A 24,424-nucleotide genomic window follows, 5' to 3' on the forward strand; every position below is an offset into this window, starting at 1 on the left:
TGGCAATAAGATAAATAATTGAACGGCGGGAGGGGGCTTTCGGTGGAAACGTGGGGGTGTTCTTAGGTTCTATTTTTTTATTTTTTTTTAAGCCTTTCTCGGCAGGCTGGAGAAACAGCCTGAAAGGAAGAGGCAAGGGCAAAGCCCCGCATCTGGGAGAAAATCACGGTAAAGGCTGAGGGACATCTGATAAGGGCAGAAAAAGAGCTGCGAGTCCTGGTAAGCCTCCCCTGATACACCTGGTTCAAAGACCTCCTCACCAGATTAATAAACCTGCTGGCAGAGTTGCCCTGTTACCACTTTGTCAGGTGGATCTCACCCTTGCTTGTCAGGCTTTTTTCCTTCAGAGGTCCCTGGAATGACAAAAAAGCCCTGCTGTGACACCCGCTGCTGGCCAGCAGCATTCTCCTGCCATCCCTGGGCCTTCCCCTTCAGCAACAGGAGACAGAAGACCACCCCGTGCCTTTCTCCCTTGCCACCAGAGCTCTGGAGTCAGTCTGGACATGCACAAGGTCACCCTGGCAGTGTCACCGATGCCCCCATGGGCGAGCAGCGAAAGGTCTAATAGCCTGAGGGCAAGAGAAGCCTTTGCAGTCTCTCTGCAACATCCTCAATCTGAGGACCTGGCAAGAAGCAAAGCTGCTGAGGTACCATGGCAGGTTGGCAGATGGTGCCTGTGTCCTGCACAGGGGGAGGCTCCAGCCACTGCCACTTCTCTCCTCCTCGTGGTGCAGGTGCTTCTGGTTGGTGCTCAGCTGGCTCCGATGCCTGCCCTGATAGATCATGTTCCTCCTTGCCTGTTCCCAGGTGACTGCAGATCTGCATGAGGAGGTTAGCTACAGACCAGAAACCTACCAGGAGCACAACAGGAAGGCAAGATGCAGTGTTTGAGATGCTATTAGCCTAGTAATGGGATTACACTAATGGCTACTTCTGCATGTCTGCTATTAATGCAACTTAGGTTGTCACCATGTTTATATAAAAAATGCCAGTCTCCTTTTGTTTGGGCCATTTCTTGAACTGCTGCATTGGCAAACCTGAGCAAATGGGATTGCTCACCCACCCCTAGTTGAACTCAGCTCATGATGGCAAAGATGGAAACCCTGTTACAGGCGGACGTAGGTGAATTTAATGCTCTAATGCCCTTTGCTGGGAATGGAGGGGGTCTTTCTAGAAAGAGAAGAGGCAGCGTGTATGGGGATTTAAACAGGCTGAAAATAAACAACTAAGTGTGAAACTTTAACCTACAGGCCAAAAGCAACCTGTCTTCTCTTACTTTGTGGGAAACTACCATGAGGTAGTTTTACCTAATCGCTATGTGCAGCCTGGATGTTTTATCTAATTCTAAGATGAATGATTTTACCTTTGATAACACAGTACCACTGAAAAGCTTTTGGAACCTTGAGTCATGACAGCTCCAGAAGGAAAAGTTGCCAGCACTACGAAAGATAAGTACAGAAATAAGCAGTCTGAAGCAAAATCATACTGTTCAAGGTTGGGCTTTTATTTAAGGCAAAATATAATCACAACTTTAATATTTATAATATGGATATACATAGAGTTTGTTCTGCCACTATGAAGCTTAGTATTATCACTGCTTTTAAAAAGCTATAAAACCTAGTTTCTATTGTAATCTACAATACAAAACTAATACAATAAACACATTCTGAAAGATCACAGTGTTTAAAACATTAGAAGAGCAGGGGTCCTGCTTTTAAACAATAAGGTGCATTTCTAAAGAATCAAATCAATCTTGATTCTAAGGGCCTGTACCATATTATGGCTGCGAATGGCTATTACACTGAGAAACCAATCTAGGGTGCAGCATGTACTCAAGAAATGAACACAAGATGTTGGAATATATTGAATAAATCAAGTGTCACCACACAAACTAGACATGAAATAATGCTATTTAAGTTCCCTGTACTTTTCCTTGGTATTGGCATTCATGTATATTGCAGAAATATTGAGGGAAAATGGGTATAAAACTGCTATCAAATGGGGCCCTGCATATGCAAATACCTGTGCTTTCCTCTTACTATACAAACAAGCCTTACTAATTCTGTGGGACTTGTGTAAAGGAAAGTTTGTAGGCTTGGGGTCCAGAATGATGTGGTTTTAGCCCCTGTTTCACATGTGTGGAAGGACCTAACCTTGCATGCTTGAAATCAAGTGGAGATTCACCACTGACATCAGCAGGTGGCACATCAGGCCCTTAACATGAGTGCAGGAGGCCAAATCGGTGCAAAATCAGACCACTGTTAGAGGAAATCTTTCTTCTCTCATGTGTGGTCCTGGTAATGAAGACAGCAGCAGAGTTCTATTTCTAGTCAACCAGCCTTTCTCTTCTATATGAAGTAAAAATAAATGTTTGAATAGGATTTGTTTTCTTTCACTATGGGATGTAATTGATTTCAGGACTTCTACATAAAATTTTCTGGGGAGTATGCATGTATAGTCATGCAGTGCTGTTGCTGAATATCACTGCATTATGAAGTATCTTTTATTCAAATATCATTATACCACTAGGCAAAATGAGTTTTTCATTAATTTTCTGCCATTTTTGTTGGTATTGCTGTACTTGACCTAAATGCCTCCACCTTCTCTTTGAGTCATGCAATGAACAAAGTTAAGGGACTCCCTTGTAAGTATTAAAAATAAATATGGCCTTATGTATTTTCAAGCAGATTGCTATTTATAAAGTGACTGTTTTCACAGCATGACATAAAATTTTAAATATACAGGGTACAGAACCAACAGTGACACCAGTGACAGTACAAGTTAGTCAGGAGGTTTAATAACTCAATGGCAGGTCGAAAAGTTGGTGCATGTTGGCTTCTGGGATCTATTATTTTAAACTGCCTAGGTATTGATAGTGTACGCTACTTCTATTCCATTAAATTACAGGAGTAGGCAGTAGGTTCAGCTACAGGCAACTTTCACAGGCAGGCTTTTTTCAGCATATGATGACTTTGCTATAATGGCAATGAAGCGCTGTTCAAGGCAGCTAAAACCTGTACAGTGCGCACCGTGCCACTATCTGTGCAATGAAGCAAACTGTGCTCTCTTGGAAAATGCCTATTCACATCCCTAAATTGCTGTATTGTTTTGTGGGCCCTGAGCATTTTTGGCTTATGGCTTTGAAGTACGTTGTTTCCTCAGTAATGTGATTTTTTGGTCATTTTCTTAGTTCTTAGCTTTCTGCTGCTTGCTACTTAGTCCAGGACATATTTCTGTAAACTGAAATGTCTTCTCAGAGCAATCCAGTCTGTGCTGTTAGCCAGCAATTGCTCATCGGTGTAGTTCTTCAAAGGAAGATTACTCTTTAAAATCTACAGGGCAATTCTTATTCCTGATACACTAATCTTCCTACAGATCAGAATATGCACTCATGCCAGTGAATATTCAAGGTATGTAGGAGAAGATTACTGCACCTGAGATTTACTTGGCAAACCTCAGAGATGCACTCTGTCCATGGATCTTATAGGTGCGAGTAACGAGGCTATGCATGTAGTGCATGCATACACTAAAATAGGTCACTGTTTGCATAAAACATGCAGTATGCTATATGCAGATGCTATAACTGTATATGCAGATAATGATGTCAAGTACAAAAATTTGACTGCTTACGAAAGTTTCCATTTGCACGTATTGCACCTGTGTGTTTCTGAACACATCAGATAGATACCTCCATTTTGTTTTTTCCACGGTAATTTAAAAACTGATCAGTATTCTTATCGTAGTCTCTACATGTCCATACAATTATTATTAGAACATCAAATTGGCATTATTTAATTTCACAGAGTTGCAAAAAGGGTGACCACTTTACTTGCATTCGTTTGTGCTGTTTCCCAGAACTATTTAAACATGTATTTTGGGATGTTTAGCCATTTCACTTGGTTTTGATTGTCTTAATAGAATCGAGATACGAAAGCAGTTAACATGCTCCCTGGAAAGTCTCTCTCTTGTTTTATTTAATGATGTAAAACATCAGTGACAGATGTTGCACGTTATAATGATTTTTCCTTAGCAGGTGGGAAACGGCAGAGCGAGTGAGAGGAGACCATCTGGGAGCATAAAATAATGTAATGCAAATAAGTGGAACACCCCTCTTAAGCAAAATTAATCAATCTTATTTTCAAGAGCAAAAGACCTGGGCTGCTTCTTCAGCCTTCTGAAGTTATGCATAGGTTGGGAAAGAAAGGCAGGGAAACTGAAAGAAACAACGATGCAAACAAAGCAGATATTGAAAGCAGTGGCGCAAAAAGAGTATGTTGTTATGCTGAGGAGTTGTGAGTAGCAGGAAAAAATTAAGATATATTTGTTAGAACTGTACTGTCGATTAGACTTATTGCATCTGGCTCCATGAATCCTGAAATCACTAAATCTGGACGTTACAGATCTAGTTTCCCTTAAAATTATTCCATGACAGTAATCTAAGGATGACCTACCAAAAGTCATGACTAGTATATATAGCTCCTTATACTGATATGTAATCTACAGCTTTACTCACAAACTGCACAGTATCTCACAAACTGCATGACAGTAATCTAAGGATGACCTACCAAAAGTCATGACTAGTATATATAGCTCCTTACGCTGATATGTAATCTACAGCTTTACTCACAAACTGCACCACACAAACACAGGTACATCACAAATTAGCACCAATATCCACACAGCGCATCCTCTTTGCTTTAACAGCATAATCAGAAAGACTTGTATCGCTTAAATTCCTATTGCCTACACTTTAAAAACTAAACACAGTCAAGAAACTAATGTGCAAACGTGACGTAGTAACTTGTGGTTTACACTTTGAAAGAGGCTTCTCAAGATTCTGGTAACACAGTCTTTTGTTCCGTCACATGGCAGAATCTGTTCAGGAATACACTTTTTCAGTCTATTAGGGCCCAATTCGGGAGCAGGAAGAGACACCATCCCACTGAGAATGTCTAGCAAAGGTCGCGTGATTGATTTCTTGAAGCAGTAAAGAGGGAACACAAAGGACCTTATTTTTTTATTACACTGAAAAGTTCTGACAGCTCCGCTCAGGTTACCTTCCTGTCAATGTCTTAAAAGCAATAAATAAAGGTTGCAACAGCATGTATGTAACAGCATATATAGTACAAAGGAAAAAAAGCAGACAGACAATTAAGAGGAGGAAAAAGATGAAAAGATCCTGCTCGTTTCATCACTGGCATTTTCAGAAGAGCCCTGGGGTATATGTACACTGTGTTCAGAAGCTGTGACTACAGCACCTTAACCCAGCTGGGTCAGGTAAGAAAAGCCACAAAGCTCTAAGAATGAGCTCAAACTGCCGTGTCTGATGAAACAGATGAATAATTACGTTCCAAGATTTTACAAGATGTATCCCATGAGACTGGATGTTTAAGTTCCTCTTACTGATCTTAAGTGTCAGTAAACAGAATTGCTGAAGTCAGTGCTGAACTCGCCTAACTTGCAGGGAGATGTTCGGGACCTAGTTTTTGAAAACTGGGTGGCTGCATGGGTTTTCTCACTGTTGAATGGACTAACTCTTAGTCAAATAATGATTTTCTTCCTCACAGGATTAGCGTCAAATGAAGCCAAACACATGGCTTCATGTGTGGAGGAGGGTTGCGGAGACAGAAGATCTGTTTTGCGGCTGCTGTTGAACACAACACAGAGCAGACCAGAGTCTCCTCCGAACATAAATCAGAAGGAATTAATTCTGCAAAGAGACACAGAGTGAAAACCACTAGAAAACTGTCACTGCTTTCTTAATGTATATTTCCTGGCATCTGTGAAGAATTACATTAAAGATAAATGCAAACATGACCATTCGAAGTTAAGCATAATAAAATGGAGTGATTTTATCTATTGCAATTATGGTAAATTGTAACATATATGTGGTACATGTCACATTCATGACTTGGTCAGGATCTAACTGACTGCATTAATTTATTGTGCTCTAGATTTATTGAGGTTTTGGCAAAGATTTTCTTCTTCAAGCATCTCCTGAGAAATAACTAACTGGAAACAATTAAATGTTGTGGCCCGCTGATAATTAAAAAGTAGGCACTGGGGAGAAAATTAAAAGGTTATGCTTACTATTCCAATATGCGTAGATTCTGTTAAGGCTTCAGCTTGGAGTTGTTTGGGTTTTTTTGACAGTGTAGTTATCAAAACACTAGGTGTTTTTGTTTTATGTTTGCATCTCTAAATAAAAGGATTGCCAATAAATGTAGGATTGCAACAGCTTGAGCCTAGTTCATGGCAGAACCGATCTCTCTGTCTTACAATAAGGTAGAATACAGTTTCAGTAGCTACCTAAATGCTATGGCACAAATGTTGTTACTAGTGTGTTTTAGCTGAGTGGCGTTACCCTACAATAAAAATTGAGGCTGAAAAGCTACTGACCACAGGGAACAAGTGGATAGGCCACGTTTTACCTTCCTTAAACATTTTCTTAAAAAGGTTCCAGTTATGAAATATATGTGCCACCTGCATTACAGGAAGCAACTAGATTTAAAACCCTAATGGACTTAGGATCTTCACTACTGACAATTGACTTCGCTCTGCTCTAACAGGAGCCTTTCAGCATGGCTGGGCAGAGCACGTGCATTTCTCCATTAACTTTTTGATTTAGCCTCACATACATACCTCCTTTTGAAATACATCATCCTACGCGTACACATCTCACTGCTCAGAGTAACAAAGTAAGTGATATTAATGGCTTTCTTAAAAGACCTTTTATCCCACAAATAATAAGCACGTAATGACTGCATATTGATTTTAACATTTCCGTTCAGCAAAAAATCCCTACGTTCTTGACAAACTGATAGAGAAATACATTGCTTTAGTCACTAATGGAATATGGTTACTTCTGTGATTAAGTAATTAATTAGAGCTGCACAGTGCAAGGCAAAATAGCAGAAATCCTAATCTGCAGCTCATAACAATGCAAGCATCTCATTAAAATAACAGCGCCAAAAGTAGGAATGGGATTACTGTATTAAAATGCAGAAGGATTGCAAGACCTGGCTCCAACTTATAGCCTGATCAAGGCCCACTGAAATTAAATGGGAACTTTAATCCATTAGGCATTAAAAATAAAGAAATTGTAATCTCCTCCAGCTGAGAATGCAGGAAGAGAGACTGCATTGTTTGGCAGTGCATGTACGTCAGCTTTTTCACCCGAACTTCAATTTTTGACATACTGGTCATAACAAATTTTGACATACTGGGACATACTTCCCAATCTGTCTTTAAAGGTAATAGCATTACATTATTCACATATAAATAAAAAGAAATAAATACTAAATATATTTAAAGTACAGATATTGATTTTATAGTTTTTTAAGTACAAATCTACATTGGCATTTTCTTTAGTTTTCAAGTACCGTGTCACATATATAATACATATAAAACAGCAACCTTAAGTGCTAGTGCAACTAGTGTTGAGCAACCCATCGATTTCTATAGCTACAAATCATTTGGGCATATACGTTATTTTGTTAACCAGGAAAAGAGGCAATTTTCAGTTTTGTTATCAGGTTTTTCTTAAGATCAGTATGCCATCCAAGGTTTGCATTCGGTTTGCATTCAGTTTGCAGGGTTTGTCGTGAACTATTGATCAAGGAAATGGATTTTCCATTCTCAGAAATATGTATCTTATTGTTCAGAAATGCTGCTATAAGTAATTAATTTTTAAAGGAAGCTTTTGTATCACTGAACAATACTTATCTAGTAATGCTGTACCGTGAAGAAAGCATCTGCCTGCTGTATCTTTGCTACAGAACTTTTCGATCCAAGTCTTCTCCATGGCTCCACTCACCTTCCCTGTGACAGGGAAAGTATTGAGAAGAAGTGACACGGTTACAGTAAATCAGTGAGGAGACCAGCTCCTTGCCACAGACTGAGCTCTGAAAGGAAGGGTGAAATTCAGTTCTCATTTGCACACATGGGACCCCGCTAGCTGAAATGAACCTGAGAAACTGCAGGCTGAATACATAGCTATCTACATAACTATCATTATATGCATATGAAGGCGGTCCAAGATACGGGTATTTCTAATACATGTTACTAGAACCAGTAGATGTGGTTTACGTTAAAAATCCCAGATTTTGCCTTCGTGCAGTGCAGTGACATGTCTACGACACCCTCCCCTGTAAGCGCATCGCTGCATGAAGACCTGTTTTTGCAGGTCTCTTTTTAAAACCTACTGGGTGCATCACTGTTTCTTCTTTGTATGTCCTTGTAATTCTAGCTTGCCTTTTTTTTTTTTTCCTCCTGTGTAACCACCAAATTAAAAGTTTGATAATGCCCCTTTCTCTCTCACTTGAATAATTAGATTTTGCTTCTTATTACAGCTAAATATCTACCACATCAGATTCAATCACTTCCCCCCTTTTTTTTTTCACTGACCCATTTTTTTTGTTACCAGACACTTCCCTCCCCAAGCCCCAGTGTACGCTCTTTTTCACCTGACTCCCAGCTACATTAAGGCTAGCATTAGTGGTACCACTGGCTTGTTTTGTAAATAGCCTCTCTTGACAAATAAGTGAAACCGCAGGTGCCCTCTCCCATCGCCACCAGGATGTGGCCTTGGAGAATGTTACTCTCTAGACAAAGACACTGAAGAGAGGAAACTCGGCTTGGTTGGGTTGCAGCAAGTCAGTCAGGAAACACACAGTTCCCGAGAAACCTTCATACAGACTATATACACTTTCTAATGCCCGGGAACCAGCCTTAAATTCTTCTGTAAATAAGAACTCGGCAAACCTAAGAGGAAAAAAAAAAAAGAGTTTGTTATTATTTGATGTCGCTCCAGTCCACTTACTTGTTGTTTGAAAGCATAATTTTAATAACATTCAACGATTAAAAAAACCAGAATGTTCATTATTTAACCTTATCTGCAAATTTTACGCTATCCAATTTCCACATGACACTGAAGTCCATTAGATCTAAAAGAGACAAACCTTTGCAATATGTACGTGGGTTATGCTTCTTTAAGAGCTATGAACTTTTTCTGATTTCTGGATGACATATAGAATCATAGAATCATAGAATCATAGGGTTGGAAGGGACCTCTGGAGATCATCTAGTCCAACCCCCCTGCCAGAGCAGGGTCACCTAGAGCAGGCTGCACAGGAACATGTCCAGGCGGGTTTTGAATGTCTCCAGAGACAGAGACTCCACCACCTCTCTGGGCAGCCTGTTCCAGTGCTCTGTCACCCTCAGGGTAAAGAAGTTCCTCCTTGTGTTTAGGTGGAACTTCCTATGTTCAAGTTTGTGCCCATTGCCCCTTGTCCTGTCCCCGGGCACCACTGAAAAGAGCCTGGCCCCATCCTCCTGACACCCACCCTTTAAGTATTTATAAGCGTTGATAAGGTCACCCCTCAGCCGTCTTTTTTCCAGACTGAAGAGACCCAAATCCCTCAGCCTTTCCTCATAAGAGAGGTGTTCCAGTCCCCCAATCATCTTTGTAGCCCTCTGCTGCACCCTTTCCAGCAGTTCCCTGTCCCTCTTGAACCGGGGAGCCCAGAACTGGACACAGTACTCCAGGTGCGGCCTCACCAAGGCAGAGTAGAGGGGGAGGATGACCTCCCTCGACCTGCTGGCCACGCTCTTCTTGATGCATCCCAGGATGCCATTGGCCTTCTTGGCCACAAGGGCACATTGCTGACTCATGGTCATCCTGTTGTCCACCAGGACTCCCAGGTCTCTTTCCACAGAGCTGCTCTCCAGCAGGTCAGCACCCAACCTGTACTGGTGCATGGGGTTGTTCCTTCCCAGGTGCAGCACCCTACACTTGCCCTGGTTGAACTTCATAAGGTTTCTCTCTGCCCAGATCTCCAACCTGTCCAGGTCTCTCTGTATGGCGGCACAGCCTTCCGGTGTGTCAGCTACCCCACCCAGCTTGGTGTCATCAGCAAACTTGTTGAGGGTGCACTCTATCCCCTCATCCAGGTCATTGATGAATATGTTGAAGAGGACTGGCCCCAGTACTGACCCCTGGGGAACACCACTCGTCACTGGTCTCCAACTAGACTCTGTGCCCCTAATCACAACCCTCTGAGCTCTGCCTTTCAACCAGTTTTCTATCCACCCCACTGTCCATTCATCTAACCCACACTTCCTAAGCTTCCCTATGGGATGCTGTGGGAGACCGTGTCAAACGCCTTGCTTAAGTCAAGGTAGACCACATCTACCGCCCTCCCCTCATCTATCCATCTAGTCATGCCATTCTTTTTAAGAACTTGTACCTTGGTTATTATTTCAGCAGGATGTAAGCAATGTTTCACATCAATGCAACAAATTCTGTAATGCTGAAATAACTAGACAAATAAAATGTTCTCACTTCAAAGCAAACGGCTGAAAATAAGTCACCCTAATTACTCTAGCACTTCCCCTCATTATTCTGTGCTGTAAGGAAAACAGTAACAAACATTGAATATTATATTTTTAAACATGTACAGTAAATTACAGAAATATAGTTAAAGATAATTGCAGCACTGTGACAGAATTTCCAGTGGACTGTACCTGCTTGCATCAGGACAAAATGGAATTAACCCCAGTAATGAAAATGAACGGCACAATGTCAAACTGGCTAAAGGTGGGAATGATAAATTAAAAAAATGTAAAATAACAGCAAAGCAGGTTCTATACTCATTTTCCACTTGTAGTGGTAAGGGATAGCATTAAATGCTGTGAAAACCAGAACAAATCACATTTTACTCTGCTCCTGGACTCGGGTATGCAACTTGTCTGGTTTCTGACCTCATGTCAGGACGAGACCCCGATGTGCCCCGTTCCTCCCCATCCGCCCCAGCTCCCTGCAAAGGAGCACAGGCTCGTGGGCAGGGAGGGAGGGAGCCCGGGAGAACCCGATGCTTCTCCCGACGCAGGCAGCCTGGAAGCAGGAAAGCAGGATGGCAAGGCTCCCCGCAGAGCGTGCCTGGCCCACAACTCACAGGTAGGACTGCACCTGAGGCTCGAACACTCAGGCTACATCTGAGGGTGGTGGTCACAGACTCTGAGCAGCTTTATAAATCCTCCTGAAACTTTCCAGTATTACCCTGAATACAGAAAGATAGGAATGCTAACCTTTGTGCCCTGTATATGTATTTTGAGTTTCCAGTGAGCCTATACAGCAGCAGGAACACATAAGCACTACCAGCCACTCCATGGCATATTCCAGGTCCCTTCTTCAACAGGCCTTTCTGCCAAGTTAGCTCCCCGCAGCGGATACAAGTGTCCAGATACTGAGGCTTCTTGGAAACCAGGTAAGCTTTGGCGAACAGATATGCAATGCCTAGGAAAATAGCAGTGAGATTGTCTTTTGTCATAAGTAGGCCATAGAACACATAAGAAAATAAAGACTAATACACTAAAAAACTGCAGTCTCATGCTCTACATGTGTCAGTGTTACTTATCTATGCGCTACATATGGAGGGGAGAGTAGCTGGTATGCTAAAAAGCATACGGTAAGATGTACTTATCCACTCCCTGTGACAACACCACTTCAAGTCTTTTCAATACATTACTGAATTCCAGAGTTTACTCTAACATCTCTAAAATTTCCAGTCCTTCGGCAATTTAAAACGGTAGTCACACTTTTTGCCTTTTAAACAGTAAGCTCTTAGCACTGTCTTCTATTGGTTTCAAATCCCCATTCACCTCACCTATTTACACTGAGAGAAACACAAGGATGGGCAAGATAATTTCTTACACTGGCAACAGATACAATTTCTTACTGAATGAGAAAAAGAAACTTGCTTTTTTTTTTTGCAATAGGGTCCATTCCGCTTTATTCATTATAAACTGTTAGGCATACTAATTTCTGTTAAAAAAAAAAAAAAGCTATTTGGCTTATTTTTAGAGGGGATTCAAATAAGTTAATCATCATCTTTAACAGAGCACTACACAGCTCAGTTCATGGTAACCCTAAAGGAATGCATATGACACGTAACCAAATCAAGAGCCTAAGGAAATGTTTAGAATAGCTCACTTGTGGTCTGAATATAATATACACTGAAGTAGCTGAAAAGTGTTCTTGTAAGCTACGCGTGTGTTATTACCCAAGAACAGTGACAGGATACAGGATTTTCTGGGGAAGAACAATAGCAATTAATGAAATTGCATGTCTCTACATGTCTCCTAAAGTAACTTCTTTACACCCTTTGGGATTTTGTCACTTTGGTTGAGTCTCACTGCATATGTCTCCACTAAGAGTTAAACCCAAGTCAAAGGCCACTCTCAAGATACTGAAACAAAAAGGGCATCTTCCCTGCTGGTTTGATCACTAGGCCAGCCATGCTGCAGAAGTAATTTTTCCCTCTTAAAAATAAAAAAGGTTGGTGAGCAAAAGCTGTTTTCACTTCATTTCATTAGAGTGCGAGAGCAAGAAGCTTCTTCCTTAACGGTACCAACAAAAAGACAATGCGTCAACAGAAAGCACATTTAAGGGTTGTTAATTATAATGCATTTTTTGTAATTTAAATAGAACACCTTTAAAAGCAATGCCTCAATGCTCATGGACATTCTTTAATGAAAGTAAGCTTTTCTGTAACCTTCTAGGTTCATGTTACCAAGCCAGTATGACTCATTAGCAATAAAATTCCGCCTGGGGGTAAAAAAGCAATTTCAATACACAGCATTACTTGCCAGAATTGCTAAGGTATAGGATTAGATTCTGAACTGACAGACATCAGCCCTACCTCATGAACACAAACTAAGGATTGATTCTCTTTTTCTCTGAAAAGCAGTTTAATATCAGTGACTTTTAGAAAAAAGGCCTCTTGCTAGTACAAACTCCCCTTCACATGAAAATACGTTCATCAAATTCGTGCATCATCCACATAATAAGTGCAGCCTAAACTTCGATTCTGATGAGGTGGAAAAAGCTATTCTGAAAGGCCTTCCCAAAACTCACAGATGTGTCTGTATCTGTGTTCTTTTGCATACTATTTCTGTGTGCAGCCATACGCTCTTTTGACTCAGCTGTACCATTCTTTGAGGTCTTGTCACGAATGGGAGCAAGAGCGGCAAACATACAGTTTGGGATCACCAAAATTCTTTCAGCTGTGATCACCTATCCTTTTAAGGCAGAAAATACGCCTATCCTTCCAGCTGCTTCAGCAATAAATAAAGCACACTTAACTGGAAGAAAAAGCCTAAATAGTTTGCCTGCATCTCATAAAACGTCAAAATCAGTCAGATTTAACCTGAGATTATATTCTATATGGAATCACCTAACATGGAAAAGCAACGTGAATCTGGCTATTCATAGCATCAATGGGAAAAGAACCTGGAGCTCCATGACACCAGTGGACAAGCTCATTCTCCCGCTCAATTGTCTCTCCCAGCTCAGGAGGCCAGTTGCTGTTCTGTTCTTGGTCCATAAGAAAATCAACGCTCTGCCACAAAAGCTCCTGATCTGCTGGCTGCAGGTACTCATAATAGGAAAGCAACATCTGAAGAATTGATGAAAGCCCATGTGCTGCACCTGTAAAGAACAGAAACAGTCAAATTAGAGGGTAGGTTTAGGTCCTACCTCCACCTCATGGCAACTTTCCCTTGGGACTGATTTCCTTGTCAAGTGCATGGCTCTTCCATCTTCTTTACACACATTACAACGGTGTGTGGAATAAAAGCTTTCTAGGCGCATGGCACTATGATTTGCTACTACTTTTGTCATTTCCAGTTCCCCGAGCTATGCAAAAATACGTATGAACTTTTTCTGTATTTACTCTGGTATGACTGAAACTCAGTGTGTGAAGTTAAACTGAACCTCAACTGATACTGTTGCAAGACGTTATACTTCTTGACGCACTCCTGAATCTCGACCATCATTCTGATGTCTTTCTTGAACTCAAACTGAAACTGGACCATAAATGGTATTCCCAGTTACTGATTGACCGTATCAGCCAACTAAAACCTGTGCAAGAATTGTCTGTACCTGCCAGCATCTGCGGAGCGGCACCACTCGGTGACTTCTCCCTCTGCTCCCCTGCCAGAGAACTCACCAACATCTGCAAACCAATCTCACACTTTCTGCGGTGTGATGTCATGCCTTGAGAACCCCACTATCACCATATGCTTGAGTTGCACCGCCATGGCCAAAAACGCCCTGCAAGTCCCTGCGTGGCAACAGCAGCTTACAAATAACATCCCCTGACAGTCCTCTCTGGGAACCTTCTCCGCACAGGCATGGGCACCACACCTCTCGCTGCCTCCATCTGTCAAGGGCAGATTTAGCAGGGCAGAAAGGAGAAGAGGGAACGAAGCTGCTGCGTGCTGCTCCCCTCGTGCAGCACAGGCACCTCCTGCGCTCCGCAGGGAGAGCCAGCATCAGCCCTTCCCTCAGTTCCAGCTCCTCAGTCCCACTCTGCAGTTTTAGGAGGTTGGATGGTCCCACCTCAGTCAGGGGAAACCCCACACTGTACTTTTTCTATATTTTCCTTCTGAAGTGCCTGCTGGCTCAGCATCCACACACAGCACCACTTTCAAAGTACTCGGTGTGCCCTACTCACCAAGATACTCCGTTCCATAGTAGGAATACATGAGTGGGCACGGTTTCCTCTTCTTCACTGCATACTGCTTTCCTGATTCTAGTATGGCCAGGCAAATTGATTTTATTTGTGCTGGGGTCAGCACCTAAACAGAAACATCAAAACAAACATCAAGTCTATTATAATGATTTTGGTTTTTTAGACATTTTCCAAGACTCTGCTTTTTTGCTGGTGCACTAGACAAAGTACTGCCTTTAATATTATGAGCATGCTGTAACGTACATCATTATTAAGAGTTCCTTATATAAACCAGTAAATTTACATAATCTTTCTCAAAAACAGAGCTTCATCCTGTCTCAGGGAAGTGAATGTCAAATCTTTAGCTGCACAGACAAGGCGAAAAGAGGCCCGCTAAGAGTTCCTGCCTTTCCTTCCCAGAGATCCATCAGTCTGATGGAAGCTGACAACAAGCATCAGGCAAGCTGCAGAACAACAGCCTCCACACTGGAGGAAGAGACATTAGGAGACGACAAAGGAAAACTGACCTAGAGAAGAAGTAAATGTTACAGGCTTTATTGGGATATACTGAGCTAGACAGATTTTTCTCAGACAACATAAAAGAGGAAGGAAGGAAGAGGGTACTCAACTTTATTGAAAATCAATACTACATATGTGGGTTCAGAAACACCTTAGTAAAAGAATCGGGCCGCCTTACTTCAAGAAAATGTAAGAAAAATCAGATGCAAGACAGGTTTCTGTGAAGAGAGGCTGGCTATGTTTATGGGACTTTATCATCATGAACAGGTCAACACTGCCTTTAACGCAGCCTTAAGAAATGGTAAATGCCTTACTCTTTATGGTGCCAAAAGTAAATAAGATTGAAAAATCATGTATTTCTTCAGACATGAACTTTTCCAAGTTACTGACCTAAACCATTCAGTGAGGAATCAGTTTTACAGGTTTTAACTACAGCTCTAACGCTATGCAGTTCACTGCAATCACCCACAATTTCCTCTGTGTCAGCCACATTACTGACCAATACCTGCGTCATTAAAATAATTTAGTTTAAGTAGCATTTTGGCTTTCGGGGGAAACCTGTATGGCAGCTGTACTTTGCAAAAATATGAACTTATGAAAAGAGAACTGAAAAATAAAAAAGTCAAAATGAGGCAGAAAAAAGAAAAAGGCTGTAGAAATAGCCTTGACAAGATAAATAATAATCCTAAAATTAACTGGAATATCAAGATAATGTCTTTAAAATGCTTCTGAAGACATTTGGTTTTGCTGTAATTTGTATTATCATAGGATTTACAACTAATTCTTCAAGTTTAAAAAATACTGTTAGCATTAAGTATGGAGGCAACATCTGTTATAAAGTATATTCTCTTGACTGAAAACCAATGGCTGAAAAATCTTCTTTGTCTATCTTACCTTGCTCCCTGACAACAAGGCATTTTATTACAGCTGCTCCAAATGCCTATGATATTTATGCAACCTGAAGAACAACTTACTTCTGATCTTGATTAATGTTCTTTCATGTTACTGCAGTAGAAGTAAATAAGCCATTAACATCTGGAGACTTCACTCATTTCCAGTCATTTTTAAATGAATTGTTTTAGCTTCACTGAATTTAAAGAAGTGCTTTAAATCCTAAGCAAACGAGGAGATCAGAGACACGGTGAGACACACTGCATTTTCTCCAGAGCTCTCATTTTACCGTCTTGCAGTTTGGGACCTTGTCCTGCAAATCCTATACTTTGTAAATGGATTAGTAAGGTAACCCTTTAAAAATAAACGTGAAGGACAAGATCTCCTAGTTGTAATTCTGGAAGGCAAAGGCACACCGATTAGAAAAATCTTATCAGTTCATTTTCTGTATGTAATGGTTCCTTTACTTAATAAATGAACTGGCTTCCAATACAAACCATGTTTTGCTAGGCTTGTTTTTATGTTCAGCCCATTTAATTTTTAAATTGAATTAATGACTATTTTAAAATGCCGACCGTGTATTTTAAATGGATTTAAACTTCTACCCAAATCCAGCCTTGCACAATGCTGCATAAAGGAGTATCAGCTAGCAAGAAATGCATTGTTCATCATTTTTTAATATAAAGTGAGTGTAAAAAGTCAAACACTTAAGCACTATGATTAGTGATTAATTATATACATAGTATAGACCCTTTTGGCTGGCATAATGAAATATGCTAATAAATATCACCTCCTTTTCAGAATGCAAAAAAAAAGCCCACGTGCAAAGCCAGGCGAAAAATGATTATTTAAAATCATGATTAGACTGGATGATAGGAATCAACCCATCCTGACCCACTTCCACCTTACCAAAGAAAATGGAAAAGAAAATAACCTGTACGTAATCTTCTCTCTGGCCACTTGGACTGACCTGTATGCTTAAGGCAGGTAGGAGATGGGTCCTAACTAATAGCTAAATAAGAAAATTTTTGTGATCACTCCAAATATCTCTTACCAAGTGCCTCAATCCACAGCCATCGTAGGGCTGCTGCCCGTTTTCCAAAACACTTAAATATAAAGGATTTGTATTTGCTTCTCATTCTAGGAAATGATAGGCTGGAACAGAGACCCTCACTTACCATCATTATGAGTGGCCTTCCAAAGGTAAAAATGATCAGAGATCACATTTAAGATCTCCATCGGCTTGCTACGTTTTATTTCAACCAACTCTGTGTCAAAACCTCCTCAGATTTCTTTCACCTTGCCAAGAAATAAGATCTGTGGCTAGTCTCTCTATGCTCCCTCACAATATCCTTAATAAAACAGCTAAAAACTTATGACAAAAACAACAATCATAGAACACATTAATCATAACCACAGAAGGTGTAGCTGTGGTTCTACAAAGTTCATTTTCATTTCAGTGTAGTCGCAATGCCTCCTTGCCCCTGGGAATTACTGAAGCAGTATGTTTAATTAGGGACAGCAAAGAAGTAGACTGATCATCCCAAAGGCTTTGAAAGGATAAATTGCATATTGATATCACGTCCTCTGGTGAAAGCTGTCAGATGCTTTGATGAAGAATAAAGTCAATATGAGAATACACTACCTAGAAAAAAATTTCATGCTTGAGATAGCTATGTTTTTTGAGAAACTTCTGGAATGTCATTTAATATGAGCTGGCTACACAGTAGGTAAAAATATTCTTTATCATGTCAGTACTTAGTCAAAAGACTACTGACAGCAAAAGATATATTGCTGGTAGTTTTATATTTCAGCTAACTTTTTGTATCTTTAAAGACACCCCAACCTATCCTATCACATTGGAAGTGTTCAGTTTAATCTCCTCACTGGACCGAAGTTTGGAATACATGCATTCCACATTTCCCCTGCAATTTCAGTATCAATTGGTTGGTGGAGTTCTTTATTTTCTGTTTTAAATCATTGTCCAGTGATGCTGTGTGCTGTTAAATAACTGTTCCACTCACATTGGTGCCAGCTGCATTCCCATATACCTTTTACTTTAAGCACAACACTTAAGCAGCACTATAATACTTAGTATTTGTACTACTGCCTGTGCCTCAGAGCCCTACTTATAGTAGAAGACCACTGTGACTGTTTCTAAAGTCTCTCCGTTTTTCTCTTGTGCCACTGCAGACAATGTGCCTTCTCCCATTAAGTCATTTCACAAATTTGTGAATTATTTAAGGCAGGTACTTTGTTCAGTAAATCCCTGTTAAAAGTCAGCAAGGCAGTGCTATGTCTACAGCAATCGCAGAACACCGGCTTTTTTTTGTTATTAGTGGTCTTTCTCAACCTGATTGTTTAGTTGGAAGCAAATAACTTCACAACTCCTTTTAATCTACTAAAACAGATTTTGTAATGTATTAGTTATGACAATGCTAGGCCCTAGAGATGTGTTTCAAAAACCGTAGACAGAAATCTTGGCCTTGAGGCAGAAAGAAACAAAACTAGTTTTTCTTTGCTTCTAATTACAGTAACGTTTTCAGCACTTCATCGTTCCTCTAAATGTTTGCTACGAGCCCCCCTGGCTCATGATTTGCCTTTTGAAAACCACTGCTACATAAAACTGCATACTGTATAGAGGATATTTGAAGACTGTAAGCTTTCCATTCTTTTAAAAGATCTGTATTTATTTTCTTAGAGCTCTTTCCTGTATGTAAGTAACAGAAGGCATTACCGAATGCCAAATGTCATCTTTTTATAGATGCATCAGTACTTTTAGGAGGTAACAGCTACACTTACGTTATTATGGAAAAAGCCGCCTTCTATGCAAGTAAAAAAAAATTAATATGCATCCAACCACATCAAATCTCTCTCTGTCGCACTTCTAAAAAGCCATTTACGTGAATTTGATCATAAGCTTTTTCTGATGCTGTAGAAAGTGTCAAAATAAGCTGAAAAATTGGGTCACTCTACAAATAACCTAACAGGAGCTTTGCCATTAGTCGCCTACGCTGGAAGCCCAGCAGAGGGAGCTTGTGAATTGGTTATAATACTCAAAAATGCTGTATAAAAAGGTGTACATGTCTGTGTTCAGCAGCACAGCTGACTCAAGCAGAAAGATGCTGGAGCCAACTTGGTAATTTAATGATACCTTACTGCACTGCATGATATTTAAGTTCACTACTTAAGCTTGATCTTTTTCTATCAAAGACAGGGGCTGGGATTGTTCAGGGACCTCTCCATGCAGTCTCATGGCCAGTTTCTTTTTCTTTCAGCTGATGCTAACACCTGAAGCTACAGAAGAGTAGCAGGTACAAAGACAGAGGGGTCGGCCTCCCCCTAGTGATATTCCATTTTGACTGACATACCTCTCCTGCAGAGCAGTGGGAAACCCAGCTCCAGGTGCTGTCTGCTTTCCTTACGAGCAGTGTCAAGTACACCCTTCTTTTGATAAAAAATACAAAAAATTCATTAAATGTCCTGAAAACTTTGTTCAAGGAATCAGATTAGTTCCTGAAATACTACTGATGCTGTTGATAATGCAGCATGTTTCATGCTGTAACAGCACCATGAATGGCACCTTTCTAGAGAGCATACTTTCCCAAATTTCTCGTATTCATACAACTACATGACAGTGTGTGTAGACTCAGCCCAACTAGTAATATGATTATGTCAGTTCATTGGAAAACAGTACTTGACTGCAATCTTGAGTAAAACAGACCCACTACAGATCCCATTGGTATTGCTTGTTTGGTTTTTTTGTTGTTTTTTTTTGAGGCCTCGCAGTGTTCATGGCCAGGCTGGATGGGGCATTGAGCAACTTGGTCTAGTGGGAGGTGTCCCTGCCCATGGCAGGGGGGTTGGAACTACGTGATCTTTAAGGTTCCTTCCAACTCTAACCATTCTATGATTCTTTCCCTCAGCAGCACGGAAACGGCAATGTCAGTCCTGTCCTGTTTCGTGGGTCGCTAATCACGAGTCCAATCAGAAAATGAAGGCTGCATTTATTCCTGATGAATCAGATTACTCGTAAAGAACACAATCCAGCACTTTTGTTACTGCTAACTGAGTACAAAATTTCCACAGGTCTCACTTGCCAGGGCTGCGTAGCACTAAAACCCATCAAATTCTGTTGTTAAACCTGTCCTTCAGAATGGGGAAAAATTTCAGACACGGCCACAAATGAAGTGTTCCAGAAAAGGATGGAGCACAACTGTTACCGTAGCTAGGAGGCTGGCTGAGAGCAGCTGGTGCTGCTGCTACACAGTCGGTCAAGACCAGGTCATATGAGGAGAGGCTGAGGGAACTGGGCATGTTTAGTCTGGAGGAGACTGAGGGGAGACCTCATTGCCCTCTACAACTACCTGAAAGGAGGTTGTAGAGAGGTGAGTGTTGGTCTCTTCTCCCAAGTAAATAATGACAGGACCAGAGGAAATGGTCTGAAGCTGCAGCAGGGGAGGTTTAGATTAGATATTAGGAAGAATTACTTTACTGAAAGAGTGGTCAGGCACTGGAACAGCCTGCCCAGGGAGGTGGTTGAGTCACCATCCCTAGAGGTATTTAAGAAACGTCTAGATGTGGCACTTCAGGGCATGCTCTAGTGGCAGAGATTGTAGGTTGTTTGGTTGGACTCGATGATCTTAAGGGTCCTTTCCAACCATGAAGATTCTGTGATTCTGTGAAATACAATGAGCACCTCCACTTATTGTGTCTCAACTTGAACACTGGAGAGTTTCAAGGAAAAAACAGCAATCATCCTCTCTTTAAGCTTCCCCTATCCTGAGTCAATGAAGCGAGAGGTAAAACATGAGTTTCTCTGGTTACACTCTGTTCCTCTTTCCTATCTATCTTCCCCCCCAGTTAATGTCAGGCCCCAGCATCTCTCACTCAGCTGCAGCAGAGTCTGGCTGGATACAGCTATCTAGTTCTATTATGGTGGCTCTCCTAGGTCTTAGGAAGGAAACAAGAGGTCCCTGTCACCCTCTTTATCTCAAGAAAGTAGGGAAGCACAACCACTCGCTCTCTGCTGCTGGAGAACTGAAGTACGAAGAATGTCAAGGAACAGATCTAAGAACAGAGCTGTTCATATAACCAACATGATTGAGGAGGTATTGGTCTGCCTCTTGAGAGCTTATGTGAGGTTCAGCCGAAAGTGGCTGGCGAACAGCAAAAACAGCAGAGAATTGCTCAGGAGGACAAGTCCCATCACAGAAGAAGTGAGGTACCCCTGGATGCACTCCTGTGTTACGGCTCTCAAATGACAGCTGTCTGCACCCCAGCTGCATGTTCTCTTCTGCCTAGTAGAGCGTAGACTTACCAGAGAGAGCCAACAATTTAATTTCAAGCATCTCTCCCTAGAATTGCACCCAAATTCAAGAGCATGAATTGAAAAGCATGTTTAAAAACAGTAAAAATACGATTTGCAAATTAACTTGGAAACAAACCCAGCGTTGCTTGGAGAGGCTTGTTTCTACATAGCAGAATTCTACCCCAACTTTTTTCAACAAACAAGTAAAATTCTTCTTTTTTCCTTTTTTATTATTATTATTATTGACCATTCTCATAACACACAGCTGAGCCATTCTGGGGACACAGACCCTGGGAACTGGCCAAAATGGAAGTATCGGTGATCACCTTTCTGTGATCCAAATCCTTGTTTGGAGCTCCTGTGTGTCAAGCACTCTTCCAGCAGGCAATGGAGCAGTTTATGACAGCTGCAAATGGGTCAGTGTTTAGTGCTGCACAGATACCGATAGGAGGATACCAGGTAGGAGGAAGATTATTCATGTAAAAACTCCTTCATCAGTGGGAAATCCTTTGACTCTGTTTAGTCTCAGCCAGAAATTACATCAGTACACGAGCCTTGTAGTTAGCTTATGCCAAAACTGCAGCACGGAGCTGTGATTTCCTGATGGGAGATCTATCCTTCTGCAGTCTAAATACATGACCCTGACAATTCTGCGTTATGGTGATAAACATCTTCCAAGCCGGGCACCTTGCACTGTGCTTTGAGTAACAGGCAGCCCAGTGCGTTGTAGCTGTGCTGCCCCAGGATCCCATCCCATTTTTTACAGTAGTAAGCAAGGAACATCTGCTCTGCCTGTGTATTTTGGATCAGCTTACTTCCCCTTAACAGTGGGTCTGCTGGTTCACTGGAAGTGAATCCATGCCTTCATCTGTTCCACAGGCATTTCTTGTTGTAGCAAAGCTGCCCCGCTGCTGGAACTGGTTGATGCATGCAACCTATGCAGAGGTATGAGAAGTAGTACCCATTCTTCCAGCTCCAGAGCAGCAGGAAACAGGATTCAGGAAACAGCCTTTGCAAAAGATAAAAACTTGTAACACGGATGAGAGAGCCTCCCCAAACATTGCAGTAACCATGGCAGTGCCTTTAGTCTGAACTCAAAAATGATGCAAGTCCGGTTTAATTGGGCACACAATTTGCTGCCGGAAGCTTAGGTAGACTGCTCCTTGGAAAAATGAATTTGTTAGTGTTTGTACATATCTGCAGGTCAACATGAGATGGGCAGAACTTGATCTTGAGTCAGTCAGTAAAGGACAGTATTTTTCACAGGGAAGCTGACCTAGACTCAGAATTCTACAAATGAAAATGGCAACTGTATCTAGAAACCAAAGAAAGTTGATAAGCCTTATTTTAAGATGTCCTGAAGTTCTCCAGAAAGAAATGGACACTTCCATTCCTTTATTCTTTTATTTCATCTGGAAAGGAGGGCATTCAGCATCTAACAGGACACTAGTCTAATAAAATGTAATGTGTTTACTTCTGAGGAATGTAAATGTGCTATGAGAAATGATCATGCTAGGACCTCTTAAGATTATGAACTGTACTCCTGCCAAGTTCATAAAGACATAGTTAATTTTGAAGGTGCCACTAAATATAGAAGTCAAATCAGGCACTGGAAAGCACTGTTGCAAAAGGTACGAGGAAACAAGGACATCTCTGGTTCATGTCCAAAATTTAAGCTCTGAGAAACTTAGTCTGGTTTTCTATGGGAAACTGATAAAGTTTCTTCAAACTGATGTTTGGTTCAGAAGACAAAGGGACAAGAGCATTGTGTACACACCCGACTTCACAAAACCTTACTGCTTTAGTGATCTCTCCTGGTAGAGGCCATGTGCTTGGTGGCTGGCCAGCTCTTCTATTCCTTGCCTGGGCTGGGAGGCCAGATGGGTGCTACATGGCAAAAAGTGACACAAACCAGAGATGGGCTGGCATCACTGGCCCTGGGAGAGAGGGAAAGGGCGTAAAGAGAGAGGGAGAGAGATGCAAAAGACTGAAAGAGCTCCTGGTCCCTGTAGGCTATGTTAACTAGCTGTGTCTGAAGACAATGGTCTACATCCAAATTCAGTGTGGTACTCGCCTGGAGAAAACAGTCAGCAGTTTGCATGTAGTGTATTTGGATGGTTAAATGTTTTTCTACCGCACCCTTCACTGAAGCATCTCTCTGACCAAATTACTGCACAGAGCCCATACGGTCGCACAACCTTTAATCAATTTGCAGCTTATCATAAGTACCATTTCACAGAATCACACAGAATCACAGAATGGAAGGGGTTGGAAGGGACCTTCAGAGATCATCTAGTCCAACCCCCCTGCCAAAGCACGTTCACTTAGAGCAGGCTGGACAGGAACGCATCCAGGTGGGTTTTGAATATCTCCAGAAAAGGAGACTCCACAACCTCTCTCGGCAGCCTGTTCAGTGCTCCGTCACCCTCAAAATTGCTCCATTTTCATGCTGCAATTGTATATAACATTAAAGCTTCACTTGTTTCAGCAACAGTAATTATACTGTTCATGTGAAGTAGCAAAAAAAGACAAATAAAGCTAAAAGATCACACCGAAAGCAACTACGTAATGCAATAAATAAAAAGTATAGTATGGGGACAGAAAAAGATTGATTGCTAGTTCCTTGATAGTATCTCTAAGGATGTTCATAGTTCAATTCATCTTAAGTAATACCGTCATCTTAATCACTCAGAGTGATGGAAAAGGAAAAGTGCCTTTTCAGTCTCATGCAGTATTTAGGGTTTTTTTCGATTTGTCAAAGTCATTTCACCTACCAGATCATTCATACTGCTTTTAATATCAAAGTCCTCATTGACCTGAATGGGTCTTGACTTGGGGAGCGTTACTCCTGGCAAGTATTCTATAAGAAATGCTGGAAGTTTTACCAGTTGGCATAGTATCTAACATAGATGTAAAAATGGAGCAATTTCGTGACCCCCAGGAATGGAGTCCAATAAATCACTTAGTAACTAGGTCAATAAACTAGCGTTTCTATGCCATGTAATTATTCTTGTAAATTCTTGTTGCTCCATGTCTTGCCAGTAACACCATGGGGCTGGCTCACAGTCTCTTGAGACTGATAATCATTTTGTCTGAGGTAGTAGCCTTTAAAGACTGAGACTACAGGAATATCGCTTACTTGACAGAATAAAATGCTGACCTTGCTTGTGCAAGCTGAGTAGAGAAACTT

General features: G+C 41.2%; 1 protein-coding gene across 1 annotated transcript in view; it reads right to left on the bottom strand.

Moving 5' to 3' along the window:
- Window positions 1–7,316: 7,316 nt before the first annotated feature.
- Window positions 7,317–24,424, bottom strand: part of LANCL3 (LanC like family member 3) — a 35,173-nt gene continuing 18,065 nt past the window's right edge. The window contains exons 2-5 of the mRNA XM_074604073.1: window positions 14,517–14,640; window positions 13,292–13,489; window positions 11,089–11,296; window positions 7,317–8,763 (exon numbers count right to left, since the gene is read on the bottom strand). Coding sequence (XP_074460174.1) covers window positions 8,604–8,763; window positions 11,089–11,296; window positions 13,292–13,489; window positions 14,517–14,640 — 690 coding nt within the window. The 3' untranslated portion in view covers window positions 7,317–8,603. The remainder of the gene's footprint in view (window positions 8,764–11,088; window positions 11,297–13,291; window positions 13,490–14,516; window positions 14,641–24,424) is intronic.

This window comes from Larus michahellis, chromosome 1 (genome assembly GCF_964199755.1).
Source record: "Larus michahellis chromosome 1, bLarMic1.1, whole genome shotgun sequence".
Taxonomy (NCBI): domain Eukaryota; kingdom Metazoa; phylum Chordata; class Aves; order Charadriiformes; family Laridae; genus Larus; species Larus michahellis.